Below are 15,113 nucleotides of genomic sequence, written 5' to 3'. Positions count from 1 at the left end.
AGTATAGCTTCTTAGAGGACTTAAGGCTTTGATAAGCAAAACTATTGCTTTGCGGAATACTCAGCAAGCCCTACCCTTTGTTTCTACAATACTGAAAGGTAAACCCAGGACTGAAATTCCTTCTCCAGTGAACATGCAAAAGGAAAGTGCCAGCATTTTTCATACCCTCCCTAGATCCCTTCAGACTTCATTAGGCATTCGCTTTCCTTGGTTCCAACAAATACATTCTGCCTCTCTAATTGAAAATAGATGCATTGTTTTTACAATTAAAGGGGAAAATCATGCACTACTTGGTTTAAAAGAACAAGGAAAGTATTTATGTGATGCTTTGCCAGGAGTTAAGTAGGAACAGCCAAATGACCAGATTCACAACTTCCTACTAAAATGTGTTAAACTATGCCACATGTATTTTATACGGTGGCTGTCAGTCCTGGACGTCCAAGGTCTGAGCAGATGAAAGGGGTTGTAGAGGAAGATTGCTTACCCAGAGTTCTCTCGGGTTTGGACAGATTGGCAATATTCCTTAGAGCACTCACTATTTATTTCCTTTTTCAAAAACAGCCAAAGTGGTTGACTAGTAGATAGGAGGTACTTCATAAATATCTGTTGAATGACTAAAGAATATCATCTCCATTTAATGATGGACAACTTTTTGGGGTGCCTGGGTGGCTGTCAGCTAAGCGTCGGACTCTTGATTTTGGCTCACGGTGTGTGAGATGGAGTCCCACATGGGACTCTGCGCTGACAGCGCGGAGCCTGCTTTGGATTCTCTCTCCCTCTCTGTGTGCCCCTCCCTTTCTCGCTAGCTCGCTCTCTCTCTCACTTAAAACTAAAACAATGGACAACTTTTCAGCTTTTCATAGATTATACTTTAATTCTCACAAGTAAGGAGGAAGTAAGGATGATAATCACCATAACTTTACAAGTACGGAAACTGGAATTCAGAGAGATGAATCTACTCAGCATCATCCAGCAGTGCTGTTACAGAGCTGGATTTCAAGCCTAGTGTGTCAGGCCCCAGCAACACCACAGTCTCCCACCCTACACATAAACGCCCATCATCACAGAGTAAACAAACATTCACTTGTTCGTTCATTCGACAGAGCAGAACCATGTGCCAACACTGTGATACGTTTAAATAATTAAAGCCCTATCTCCAAAGTCAACTGTCACTTTTCTTCCTTTCATCCAGTTTTAAACAAATAGATTAGCTGAAGACAGACACAGAGATGAGCTACTTCCAGATGAGATGGGCTGCACAAAGTGGACTGGGCACTGGTGAGCCGAGGACGGATTATCTAAAGACAGTTAGTAGAGACGTACAGCATGGAGAGGACACTGCTATTTCATCAGTTTTACCCCCACATATATAAATAGTGTCCAAAGGTCATTTCTTTCATTTTTTAATGTTTATTTTTGAGACAGAGGCAGAGACAGAGAAGAGAGAGTGAGAGTGAGAGAGAGAGAGAGAGAGAGAGAGAGAGAGAGAGAGAGGGAGAGGGAGAGAGAGAATGAGAATGAGTGGGGGAGGGGCGGAGAGAGAGGGAGACACAGAATCTGAAGCAGGCTCCAGACTGAGCTGTCAGCACAGAGCCTGATGCGGGGTTCGAACTCACAAATGGCAAGATCATAACCTCAGCTTAAATTGGATGCCTCCCAAAGGTCAGTCCTAATGCACCAGACGTCAATTACACACGCGTGTGTGCACATGTATGTGTGTGAGGATACAAACATCTATGGTTCTGCCTGTGCTTACTATTCTGCTTCACCACTGGGGCGCCTGAGTGGCTCAGTCGGTTAAGCATGCAACTTCGGCTTAGGTTATGATCTCGCAGTTCATGAGTTCGTGTCCTGCGTCAGGCTCTGTGCTGACAGCTTGGAGCCTGGGGCCTGCTTCAGATTCTCTGTCTCCCTCTCTCTCTGCCCCTCCCCAGCTCATGCTCTGTCTCTCAAAAATGAGTAAACGTTAAAAAGATTTTTTTAAATACTCCGCTTCACCAAAATGAATTGTTTCCCAATATCTCCATTAAGACATAAATGAGTAAAAATTTTACACAATAATAGGATTAAGGTGCAGTAGTTAACAAAAGGGTGAACCCAGTTTACATTATTACCTTCTAACCTGCCTCCAGCTCTCCCCCTGAGCTGCAAAAGATGGTCAGTTTCCACAACAGCTAACGACCACACAACAAGAACAAAAAGAAAGTCTAAGTAAGCCTATTCAATCCTTCCAGTAGGCTATGGAGAGTGAAGATGTGAAATAAGGGATTCTGGCACCAAATCTGCCAAATCTAAGTGGTGCAGAGCAATGCGGCCTGACAAGGGGTTAGTGGAAGGGGAACTTGGTAGAACCCCACTGTCTTCACAGGCTGGTCCCCACTCTGGGTGACGGAAACGCTAAATGAGAAAGAACATGACCCCCACGAAGAGTGAGAAAACCACACGGCAGCTCCACCGCCCTTTGTAAATGGGCTAGTTGATCATAAAAATGTCACATTATTCATCTTGGAAGAATAGATGTCCTTCTACTGAGCTACGCAGTCAACTGCAGCTTAAACAAGAAAATGGACTGAGGTCTCATGGATGGGGAAGTCACTTGTACTACAGAGAACAATCGTGATATTTGAATTCATCCTGGGAAATCTATCATTAGTTAAATGTTCTTCCTTAAACGTATCTTTAATTACAAGCAAATACATTCAGCATTTGTACAATCTTCAGAAAACCAAGGCTGAATGACTTCCTCTGTCTGATATTAAACTCAATGCTAAGATTAGTCTTTAATACAGTACCGACACAAACAGACCCATGAGTCAGAACAGACAGTTCAGAAACAAGCTCATATTCATATTCACTTGATCTGTAACTGAGCGATAGAAACTAAAATGCACTTGGTAAAGGATGGTCTTTTCAATAAATGAGTCAGGTTTAATTAAATATCCATATAAAGAAAATGCCTGGGTGGTTCAGTCGGTTAAGCTTCAAATCTTAGTTTCAGCTCAGGTCATGAGTTCGAGCCCCATAGCTGATAGCATGGAGCTTGCTTAGGATTTCTCTCTCTCTCTCTCTCTCTCTCTCTCTCTCCCTGGCTTGCGCGCTCTCTCTCCCTCTCTCAATGAAACAAACAAAAAAACATTAAAAAAAAAAAAAAAAAGGAAAGCTTACCCCTGCCTCACACCATATTCTACAATCCATCTGAATTGGTTTTAGATCTGACTGTAAAAAGTGAAAAATAGCAAGCAATATAGAAGACAAACCAGGAGCCTGTCTACACAACCTTAAAGTAGACAGAAGTTACTTAAAAAAGATGCAAAAAGCACTAATGGGAGGGAGAGGATGATAAGAACTTCTTCACAGTGAAGGAACCAAGAAGAAATAAAAAGCAAGGGACAAAGTAGAGAAGATACTGGCAACACATTTACTCAACAGAAATGTATATCCCTGGGGCACCTAGATGGTTCAATCAGGTAAGTGTCACACTCCTGATTTCAGTTCAGGTCATGATCTCACAGTCCTGAGATCAGGCCCTGCGCTGAGCTCTGCACAAGGCGTGGAGCCTGCTTAAGATTCTCTCTCTCTGTCTCTTTCTCTTCTTCTGCCCTTCTCTCACATTCGTACTCTCTCTAAAAAAAAAATATATATATATACATATATATCCTTATTATATAAAAGACCTACAAAATATAAGGAATCAGACAATCCAGCAGATTAAAAAAGTAAAAAGTATTTTTTTAATAACCAAATAGTGGGTGCCTGGGAGGCTCAGTGGGTTAAGCATCCAAGTTCAGCTAAGGTCATGATCTCACAGTTCATGAGTTCAAGCCCCACGGCGGGCTCTGTGCTGACAGCTCAGAGCCTGGACCCTGCTTTGGATTCTGTATCTCCCTCTCTCTCTGCTCCCCGCCCCCCGACCCCCAACAGCTTGTGCTCAGTCTCTCTCTCAAAAATAAACAAACATTAAAAAAAATTTTAAATAACCAAATGGCGGGGCACCTGGGTGGCTCAGTCGGTTATGCGCCCAGCTTCAGCTCAGGTCATGATCTCAAGGTTGGTGGGTTTGAGCTCTGTGTCGGGCTCTGTGCTGACAGCTTAGAGCCTGGAGCCTGCTTCAGATTCTGTGTCTCCCTCTCTCTCTGACCTTCCCCTGCTCACACTGTCTCTCAAAAATAAAGTTTAAAAAAAGCATAAAAACAAAATAACCAGATGGCCAGTGAACGAACACGTGAAAAGGGGCTGAGCATCCCTGGTTACCCAAGAAATACAAACTGAAACAGCAATGTGATGCCACTATCCAGCTACTGGATGCACTAAAACAAGAAGACTAACAACATCAAGAGCTGTCAAGGAGATGGAGCAACTAGAACTCTCAGAGAAGGCTGGTGAATGTAAATTGGTACAATCATTCTGGACAATCTTTGGTAGGATCTCATCCTGAAACTGACCAGATATATACCTCCTGAGGCAGCAATTCCAAATCCTAGGTGCTCAACCTGAAGAAATGCACGCTTGCATTTATCAAAAGACAGGTGGAGGAATGTTTATATTGGCATTATTTGTAATAGCCAGAAATACCCAAACTTATATTAATAATACGATATGTAAACAAACTCTGGCATATTCACAAAATGGAAAAGAATACAAGAGTGCTGTCCAATACAGAGCCACTATAAATTTTGATGTAAGTTAAGGGGCACTTGGGTGGCTCAGTTGCTTAAGTGTCCAACTTTGGCTCAGATCATTACCCTGTGGTTCGTAAGTTGGAGCCCTGTATTCGGCTCTGTGCTAACAGCTCAGCGCCTAGAACCTTCCTCGGAGTCTACGGCTCCTCTCTGCCCCTCCCCCACCCCCTCCCTCTCTCTCTCTCTCTCTCTCTCTCTCTCTCTCTCTCTCAAAAATAAATAAAAACAGTAAAAAAAAAAGTTAAATGTGAATTAATAAGATTAAATAAAAATAAGGCCTCAGCTCGTCAGTCATAGTACCCACATTTCATTGGCTCAATGGCCACATGTGGTAGCTGGTGACCAGCATACTGTACAGCATAGATGTAAGACATTTTCATTAAGTTCTAGGGGGCACTGCTGTTATATATACAGAAATGAGAATGGCTGAATTACAGTGACAAGTAAAAATATGGGTGAATGCCACAAATGTGGAGCAGGAAAAAACAGACACAAAGGAGTATATACTTCATGCTTCCCTCATACATACAACGTTCAAACTCTAGCACGACTAACCTATGGCATCAGAAGTCAGGGTGGTGGTCACCCTTTAGGAGTGGGGGACACTGACTGGAAGAAGCATGAGGAGGCGTCTGAGCGTTCGGTCATACTGATCTAAATCAGCGGATGTGGATGCAAGCGTGTTCACAATGGAAGGATGCACGTGGCTCAATACTGATGATGTGTGTACTTTGCTTGTGTAAAAATTACCAAAAAAAAAAAAAAATGAAAGAAAGAAAGAAAAAGAAAGCACTACTTCCTAAAGTGCTTCGATGCTTCAGTCCTCCTCTGATAAAACTGAACTCGAGATACTCACCCTGGATAAATGCTGTGGCATGCCTTACGTAGGATTATGGAAAAACTGTAGCCAAGAAAAAGGGATTTTTAACAAATCTTACATACGTCTTCTATTTTAACATGGCTGTCATAGATATGAAATGAATAAAGAAACAAGAACAGAGTAAGGAGACAAAGATGTGGCTGGAAAGTATTTGCCAGATAGTAAAAGAGAAAAGACCAGGGGAGCCTGTGTGGCTCCGTCAGTTAAGTGTCCAACTTTGGTGCAGATCATGCATGGTCTCACAGCTTGTATGTTCGGGCCCCATGTCTGTCTCTGCTGTCAGTGCAGAGCCCACTTTGGATCCTCTGTCTCCTTCTCTTTCTGCCTACCCCCTCTCATAAAGAAATAATGAAAAAAAAAATCTTAGAAAAAAAAAAAAAAAAGAGAAAAGACCAGATACAAAATGATTCTAAAAGCTGATAAAGGTAATAGAGAATCAGTAGTGATTCAACTCCCAGCAGGAGTCCTACAGAGAAGGGAGATGATTGTAAACTAACTTCAGGTCAAGTTGATTGTAAGAGGTGTCCAAATTCTTTTAGACTCTTTATTAGAAAGAAAACTCTCAGATTTATAGGAAGAGTAGAAAGTTTTCCTGGGAGAAGGTGCAGACTGTTTTTGGTGGCCAGGAGTCGACAACCCAATTGAAATTGGGGCAGCTGGGTGTCCAACTTTGACTCAGGTCACAATCTCGTGGTTTGTGGGTTCGAGTCCAGCAGCAGCCTGTGTGCTGACAGCTCAGAGCCCGAAGCCTGCTTCAAATTCTGTGTCTCCCTCTCTCCCTGCCTCTCCTCTGCTCACTCTTTCTCAGAAATAAACACTGACAGGAAGGGAGGGAGGGAGGAAGGAAGGAAGGAAGAAAGAAGAAAGGAAGAAAGGAAAGAAGGAAAGAAAGAAGAAAAAGAAAGAAAGAAAGAAAGAAAGAAAGAAAGAAAGAAAGAAAGAAAGAAAGAAAGAAAGAAAGAAAGAAAGAAAGAAAATCGTACCACTGAGAATAATCCCAGTACCTGCATCTAATTTTCACCTTTGAACACCATTTAAAAAGGAAAAAAAAAGAACCTCCATGGATATAAATGTTGAAATTACTTATGGGATTTAGATGTAAAGAAAGAAAAATCTCCACTGGCTAGTCATCACTATCAATTTAAATCTCATTTATTGGTTTTATCTATTTTTTTTTTTAATTTTCATAAGTGCTCCGGAATGGACAAAGTTCAAGAAAGGTGGGAGATTTAAATTACAACAGATTAACAACAGCTTCATCTCTTTCTCAGAGTTCTGGAATCAACACAAGGAAAACCCATGTTGGAAAGGGTCTCAGAGGGTGGCCAGCCCACCCCTGGTCTTATTCAGCAAAATTGCCTTCAAGAATTTCACATGTGAAAACTACATTCTATTTTTGGACACATCCAGATAAGGGGGTTTCTCTGCCTCCCTTCCTGTCCCATTTCAGAGGCTGTCACTCTAAGGAAAGTTCCCTTCAAATACCTCCTAAATCCAGCCATGCTGTTTAACTTATTTTCTCCTTGTTTCATTCTTTTTTTTTTTTTATGTTTATTTATTTTTGAGAGAAAGAGAGTGAGCAGGGGAGGGACAGGGAGAGAGGAGGACAGAGGATCTGAAGCGGGCTCCAGGCTGACAGCAGAAAGCCAATGTGGGGCTCTGACTCATGAACTGTGAGATCATGACCTGAGCCGAACCCAGATGCTCAACCGACTGAGCCACCCAGGTGCCCCTTGCTTTAGTCTTAATAAATAGAGAAGATAAACAGTGTTTGTCCCCGCAGCCCACCCCATGAGAATTCACCTCCTAACAACTTGCAAACTCTTTTTATCTATCATCTCTAAGACATTTTCATATACATTATCTATCTAACCCTTGACACAACCCTATTATTAGCTGTTGGACTTTATAGATGGGGACATTCCGGCTTAGAGGTAAAGGAATTTAGGCTTAGGGGGAAAGGATGACAATCCCAAGGTTACTCAGCTATTGAGGGCTTGGGTTCAAAGTCAGCTACTTCCATCACAGTACCTGCATCTAAGTCACGACCCTTCAACCTCTCCATGCCCCCATTTTAAACAAGCCCTTAGGGCCCCTGGGTGGCTCAGTCAGTTAAACCTCCGACTTCGGCTCAGGTCAGATCTTGCGTTCGTGGGTTCGAGCCCCGCGTCAGGCTCTGTGCTGACAGCTGGCTCAGAGCCTGGAGCCTGCTTCCGGTTGTGAGTCTCCTTCTCTCTCTGCCCCTCCCCCTCTCATGCTCTGTCTCTCTCTGGATCAAAAATAAATAAAAACATTAAAAAAAAATAAAATAAACAAGCCCAGAACAAGAAGTTGTCCTTTCAAGCAGGCTTAGCAAATGCTGAGCACAACTGGAGGGTTTTCCTGTACAGAGAATCCACACGTCCTTTTACTTTCTAAACTGACGGGGTAACTTTGCAGTGGGTAATTGTGATTTGTACCAACATCATTCTCTTCTCCTAGTAACTGTACCCTGACTTCCCTCAGGAACCGTCAATCAAATTGCCCAGCCTTGTCCAAAAAGCTAGCACAGAATCCAGGCCACACTTCTCAGGCACGTTTCCCCAGGAATCCGATCCCCAAGTGGAGTAACAGAGAAACGAAAGCGGTCAGAGTTCATCTGTGTCACAGCGGAGTTCCCCAACTTGCCCTGGCTTCCAGGAACTAGGCTTTCCACTTCTCCACACTTCTCGGGGCACCTCCTGTCCTCGCGAAGCCCTCAAGGTAGCCAGGGCTCTTGTCGCTTACAAGCACAGGACACCGACTGATACGACTCTTCGGAGAAACACATGAAAATAATTACTCAGTGAGTTCTGCTTTCATTATGTGCTTATTCTGTAGGTGAGAAATATGAAAATGAAATCAGTCTCTTAGCATTTGGTAAACTAAGAAAATGCCTTCATGTTGAAATAGGGAGTCTGGGAATTTCTTGTTCAATTGATCAAAAGTAGAAAGAAGCTGGCAGGTCCTCCAGAATCCTGGCTGTTTTTCTTCCGAAACATGGCTTCTGGGATCTTAGATCGCTCAGGAAGTGCAGAAAATTCAGAAAGCTGTTCAAGTGTTTAGCGAGGCACTGTCCTGGTAACGAGTCCTTTCTTGGAGGACAGAAATGCTGTAGTGACAAGTGTCCTCAGTGGCACTCACTGGCCAGGAGGAAAGGAAACAGGCATCAGGCCTGCAAACTCCTGGCTAGTTAGTCAGTTTGGTACCAAGTGAGTCCGGGTCATCTGGGACTTCCAAGTCTAAAAGCAGAAACTAAAAGAAAAGGTTAACAGTGTCCGACTTGGACTCAACAGTCTTGAGTTCATCGCATGAAGAAACATTGCATTAGAGTCTGTTCTCTTCCTGGGACTGAACAAAGGAGCAAAGCCTGTGAGTCCTTTGAAACTGCCTTAAAAGAGCCTGATTTCAAAGTTCCCAGACACTGTGAGCCAACGATAAGAGGATACCAGGATCTGCTAATCTGGGGTAATTTACTCGATGAACAAAAAGCATGCGTCGAATGTTGTGGAGACAATGAATGACAGAACGAGAAGTCTGTTTACTGTAATGTCATTTGCAATCTGAGAAAAAAAGGCACGTGCGTATAAAATATCAACAGGCGATGCAGGATAATAAGTACAAAAAATCACGGGTCAATACCTGACCTAATTCCCACACTGTGATTCAAGAGGGCTCGCGGCCATGTGAGCACAGACACCTTTTCTCTCTCTCACTCTTTACAAGTTTTATCTCTCACTCTTTACAAAGAGCTGATTTCTGCACCCAAACAATGAATAATTAGGAGAGTATGTCTGTTGAAGAGAGGAAACTACAAAATAATAGTGATGGAAAGTCTCCCTTTTGGAGAGTAAAAAATGATAGAGGACTGTGCTCAGTTGGTTGAGCATCAGACTCTTGGTTTCGGCTCAGGTCATGATTCCAGGGTCATGAAATTGAGCCCTGTGTCAGGCTCCCAGCTGAGCATGGAGCCTGCTTAAGATTTTCTTTCTCCTTTTATTCTCCCCCCTCCCCGCCCCCACCTCTGCCCTTTCTCCACTCATGCACATGCGTGTTCTCTAAAATAAAAAATAAAAATAAATTTAGGGGTGCCTGGGGTGGCTCAGTCAGTTGGGCGTCCAACTTCGGCTCAGGTCATGATCTCGCAGTCTGTGGGTTCGAGTCCCTCTTGGGCTCTGTGCTGACAGCTCGGAGCCTACTTCAGATTCTGTACCTCCCTCTCTCTCTCTGCCCCTGCCCAGCTCATTCTCTCCCTCTCTCTCTCTCTGAAAAGTAAATAAATGTTAAAAAATCTTTTTTAAATTTACAAATGACAGAGGACTCTCACCATAGAATGTCTTGCGCCTAGCGAAGGCTTAAATGTATCTTTTGATTTGATTGAGGGCAAACATTTAATCCCTTTTAACATCTGCTCTCAACAGTTGTGTTTAGGGAAACGGCAAAGTCATATTTAGGAATAAACAAACCCTAGATCACAGTATGCCGAGAAGTCTTCGGACCTATTCTCTCACTTGAGCAGAGTCCAAGCCGCTCACCTGTACACATTACTCACTTGGCAGAGAAAATTCAAGAATGAAATAGCAGATACTTACTCAGGGAAGAACTTATCTTTAGTTTGGTAAAAGTCTGCAATTTATTTTTTTTTAATGTTTTATTTATTTTTGAGACAGGGAGAGACAGAGCATGAGAGGGGGAGGGGCAGAGAAAGATGGAGGGAGACTCAGAATCTGAAGCAGGCTCCAGGCTCCGAGCTGTCAGCACAGAGCCCGACGCAGGGCTCAAACCCACTAATGTGAGATCATGACCTGAGCCCAAGTCAGAGGCCCAACTGAGTGAGCCACCCAGGTGCCCAAAGTTTGCAATTTATTACAAGCTACTCCTGAGCTAACTAATGCTGGATTGTAAGTTGTACAAACAGGGCGTTGCTAGTTGCTACCCCACCTTGTAGGGCAGAGACTGTGGCCTAGACTCCCCACGACCACCGCCCCCAGCCTCCCGGCTAACGGGGAGGGGGGGGACGGGCGGCTCTCAATTCAGTGTAGTAACACTTACGCAGGAGCCAGAGAAATTCCAGAACTCTGCTGTGGTATTTTCATTGCTGGAACCAATTTCACAGCAAACAAAACTGTGACAATTTCCCACTTAAGAACAGGCCATACTATTTGTAAACTACATTTTACTTTATAAAATACACGAACCTAGAGGGAGGTACAGAGTTAGGAGAAAAATATTAGAAAGTGTCTGTTTCTATTTATGCTACGGCCAAACACTGTGACCCATGTTCACATAGATGCAAAGAAGCTTTTAGAACAACTATGTTTTTAAAATATCTTGAGTGTCATAAAATAATTAAGTCACAGTGTGTTTCTTCCAAGCTAATAAAATGCACCTCAAATCCCTCATCTATTTATAAAACAGAGAGCATACTGTAACCAGAAATTTCTATAGAAAGTTCTAAGCAAAACATAAAATATTATTATTAAATGGGTGTCATAAACACACACACGCAAAATTCAAACTTCTAAACTTAGATTCAAAATCTTTCAGAAACATACTGTAAACCGTTTGATTTTACTTTCCAGTTCTCCTAAAAATTCTGTCCAAGTTAAATTGGCCAACACAGTCACGTTCCTTTTTCTGAACATTTACCCCGCCATCCCCCCTCTGCCCCAAAGTGCCTATTCCTCAGCTACCCCTTTGACTCTTTCTGAGTTGGAAATTTCTGCTCAGCCCTAATGAAATTCTCTGCATCCCTGAAAGCACACTGTTTTTATTCGCTTTTGTACATAAAACAGCTATCTGTTGATCTAAATAACCATTTTAACACCCTGGGGGCGGAAGAGGAGGCTTTCCGTGATCTAATGTTATAAATGATTTGCCTGTTAGTACAACAGTACTTTGGTGAGTCTTTCCTACATACAAAGTAGAACGCCACGGTCAGTGAAGAATGCGGAGGTACAATGGATACATTGCATTCTCTACTTTCAGGGGACTTACAGTCAAGTGGGGAAAATCAGATCAATACCCAAGTCATCATAATGAACACAAACCAGACAATTATAAGCACTCAGCTGTGGCTTCTGCTAAAGGAGGGTGGGACTACTTATGCAATGGAAGGGGGGAGGTGTGCAGAGAACTCTAGGAGGAAGCAGCAGCTAGATGAAACAGAAAGAAGACGTTATGTGCTTAATGAGCGTTGACAGAGGCAAGGAGTGGGCAGAGCTCAGAAGCAAGAAGTGATGCTTCAGAATATGTGTACATTGTAGAGGAAACGGAACAAGTGGGTAAGTAATTTATATTACAAATTGAAGGGAATTCAACATACTGAGAAAATCGGAGGTCAGCACACAATCATGTCACTATATCAGGTAGTATGCGAAAGAACCGAGAGATGAGGGAAGATTCCACAGGGTAATTATGATATCTGAGAAAAATCATAATATTTTCACTTTTTATGAGGCTGCTTTTCAACCGAATGGTGTTCATCATGGTAAAGTCTACTTAACTAGAGTTTATACAAAGAGGTGACATGCTCTTAACTATTCTTTAACGTGCTATAGAATAAAGCACAAAATCCACTCCATCTTCTACAGCTCTATGTGATGGTACAACAAATGATCTTCAAATGAAAAGCTCCCACCAAAGCAAGATCCTCTTCTGGAATATCCAAGAAAAATGATTCTTCTGTATCAGAAAGAGAGGCTGCATTATACTACAAAGTGTAGCTGGCAATCTGTTATATAACACATATTGCCAGGTGACTCTGGAAAAAACACAGGTTTGAACCCTGCAGATGCATTTATACATGGAGTTTTCTGATTAATATAGTACAGCACTATAAATGCATTTTCTCCTCCTTGTGATTTTCTTAATAACATTTTTTCTCTAGCTTGCTTTTTTGTAACAATACAGTGTCTAATACATGTAACACACAACCTATGTTTTAATCAGCTGTTTATGTTATCAGTAAAACTTCCGGTCAAGAGTAGGCTAGTACGTTTTGGAGGAATCAAAAGCCATACGTGGATTTTTGACCGCCTAGGGGATCAGCACCCCTAATGCCCACACTGTTCAAAGGCCAACGGTACATCACACCACACACACGGTAACGCAACCAGAATTCATCAGATCATGATATTATCAACTAACTGTAGATTGGGAAAGTCACTGGCGTTAAAAAAAAACCAGTTCCTTCAACAGAACTTCCTCCCGACTGCAACAAAACAAGTGTGCCACTGTTTCAGAAATTCACTCCACGGAGATGTCTTAGTGGGGAAAAACAAGCTCGCTCCTTCTAAGTGTAGACTGGTCAGATATCCTGGTGGCCCCCGTGGCCCAAGAACCACGTTCCCAGGCTCGTCAAGCTGCCCGGATTGCTTGACTCTTGAGGGCAGAAACAGGAAGGATTCTCTCTCTGCTATTTGTGGGGAGGCTCCTTTGTTGCGCTCGGCAAATTAAGTGCCAGAGGATCAACTAGATCACAAACAGCCAGTTGATTTCAAGGAAACAACCAAGAAAAATAAGATTTCCAGATGATCTGTATTGTTAGAAGCTTCTAGATGGTAACAGAAGTGGAGGCACCCAGCGCTGCTTTATTTTACCTCTGATTCACTTGAATTAAATCTCGGTTTATGAGTCAGGGTGGGCATGCCGGCTCCTTGCTGTTACATATTGATCCTGGTGTACGGAAGCATTTTTAAGGGTAGATTATCCAGAGCACTGAGCGGAAGTTCTGATGACGCCCTAAAGCAACTGCAGGTCCAAATTGGGTGTTATGTCCACACAGGGTGAGGACTGACCCACTTTCGAGAAGATCAACACCTCCAAGCCCCGAGAAAATTTAGATTTTTTTTCCCCTAACCCCTTCTCCAGTGACTTTAGAAGTTTGCGTTACTTGAACACAATTGCAGGGAAACATGCTTGAAAGGTTATTGGAAGTGACAGATGGGCCTATTTTGAAATAAAATTAAGCCCGTGGCACTATTGAAAGGAAGTCACGAAATCCAAAATTAAACTGGACAGAATGCTCTTAAGCTGTTTTTGTTCTCCGCCCCCCACACCCCCAAGGAAGCACAAAGAGTGGGAGGTTGAGACAAGACCGCTGCCTCTTCTCCGAATTCACTCACCTTGGTCAAATTGTCTTGAACTGACTAATTGTCTTCTTAATGTAGGGCGGCATCCCCTAAGTTTTATACCTGCACCGATTTACCGCTGACCATCCAAATAATGTCTCTCATCGGTATCACTAAGAACACAACTCTAATTGTGTATAGATATGACTTTAAAGGTTTAAGCGGGAAAAAATGATAAGGAATGTACTGAACCATTAGAAGTCCCATTTAGGATGAGACGAAAAACACGCACTTCAAAACCCACTGCGCATCCCAGACCCGTGAAGGCAGCGTGTGCACCACAGCCAGCGACCCCGCGGGGATGCACGCCTACCTTGTTGTGCTCGTACTTGTAGGGGATCTTGAGCGTGTCCATGGCTCTGATCATGGCCTGCATGGCCGTGAAGATGTTCTGATACACCAGCTTGGTGAAGCCCCTTTTGTCTTCATCAGAGTAGCCCGACCCATGGATGATTCTCATCTGCTTGATAAACGTACTCTTGCCACTCTCTCCCGTCCCTGAAAGAGAGATAACAAAAAAGATGTTGTCAGACCGTAACACCTTCTCCCAGTTTCCCAGACAACGAAACCAGACAGGGCTGCATGGACCTGGCATCCCCAGACGGCCTGCTGGGGGTGGGGGGGGGGGGCACCACAGGAGGGCACAACACCAGGGGTAGGAATGCCATCTGTAGAGAACAATCTGCAGAACTGGAGGGATGAGGGTGCATTTCAGGGGTAGGTGAGCTTATACTAAACAAAACAAAACAAAACAAACAAAAATGAAAATAAAAACCCTGCCACCTCTTTGTAAGCCACTCAGCATAGAATTTTGACAGTGATTTGTAACCACGTAATCTTACGAGAAACACAATGAAATCAGCATCTTTTGAAGAGAATAAACAAGTTGATAAAGCTCTCTTCCCTAGAGAATGTCTGCAAGACTGCCAGAGGGCTGGGCTGCTAGGCAGGATCTGGATCTGGAAATGACGATGCACTTATATAAATGCTGTTCAGAGAGCAGGAAGGAAAAGGGCCTAGAAAGTTCTACACGTCCTCTTTCATTTTAAAATGAGGGGTGTGTGTACACACACACACACACACACACACATATATACATACACGCACACAGGAGGGAGAGAGGGAGAGAGACAGGGAGAGAACACGCTATCCAGATAAGAATCGGGAATTTTCTGGGCGGCAAGTATCAACTGTATCCGTGGCAGTTATTCCAAGGAATCACCTAATTCCGAGAAGTCACAGTGACTCCTCTTCTGTCTGCTCATTCCTGACTAATAAATAGCATGATACAGAAATTTGTTGTTACTGGATTTTTCTCTTCAGTGCTCTTACTTTTCTCCTTTTCAACCTCTCTTTTCTGTTGTTGTCATAAGAAGCCTGAGGGCAATCCCTAGCAAAGCTACC

The 15,113-nt window shown here is 43.1% G+C and overlaps 1 protein-coding gene across 1 annotated transcript in view; it reads right to left on the bottom strand.

Annotated features, from left to right (window-relative positions):
- Nucleotides 1-14,207, bottom strand: part of LOC115276327 (guanine nucleotide-binding protein G(q) subunit alpha) — a 197,121-nt gene extending 182,914 nt beyond the window's left edge. Inside the window, exon 1 of the mRNA XM_029920327.1 lies at nucleotides 14,023-14,207. Within this exon, the coding sequence (XP_029776187.1) occupies nucleotides 14,023-14,169 (147 nt within the window). The 5' untranslated portion in view covers nucleotides 14,170-14,207. The remainder of the gene's footprint in view (nucleotides 1-14,022) is intronic.
- Nucleotides 14,208-15,113: the final 906 nt, after the last annotated feature.

Source organism: Suricata suricatta, chromosome 13 (assembly GCF_006229205.1).
Source record: "Suricata suricatta isolate VVHF042 chromosome 13, meerkat_22Aug2017_6uvM2_HiC, whole genome shotgun sequence".
NCBI classification, from domain to species: domain Eukaryota; kingdom Metazoa; phylum Chordata; class Mammalia; order Carnivora; family Herpestidae; genus Suricata; species Suricata suricatta.
This window is presented reverse-complemented; position numbering and strand designations above follow the sequence as displayed.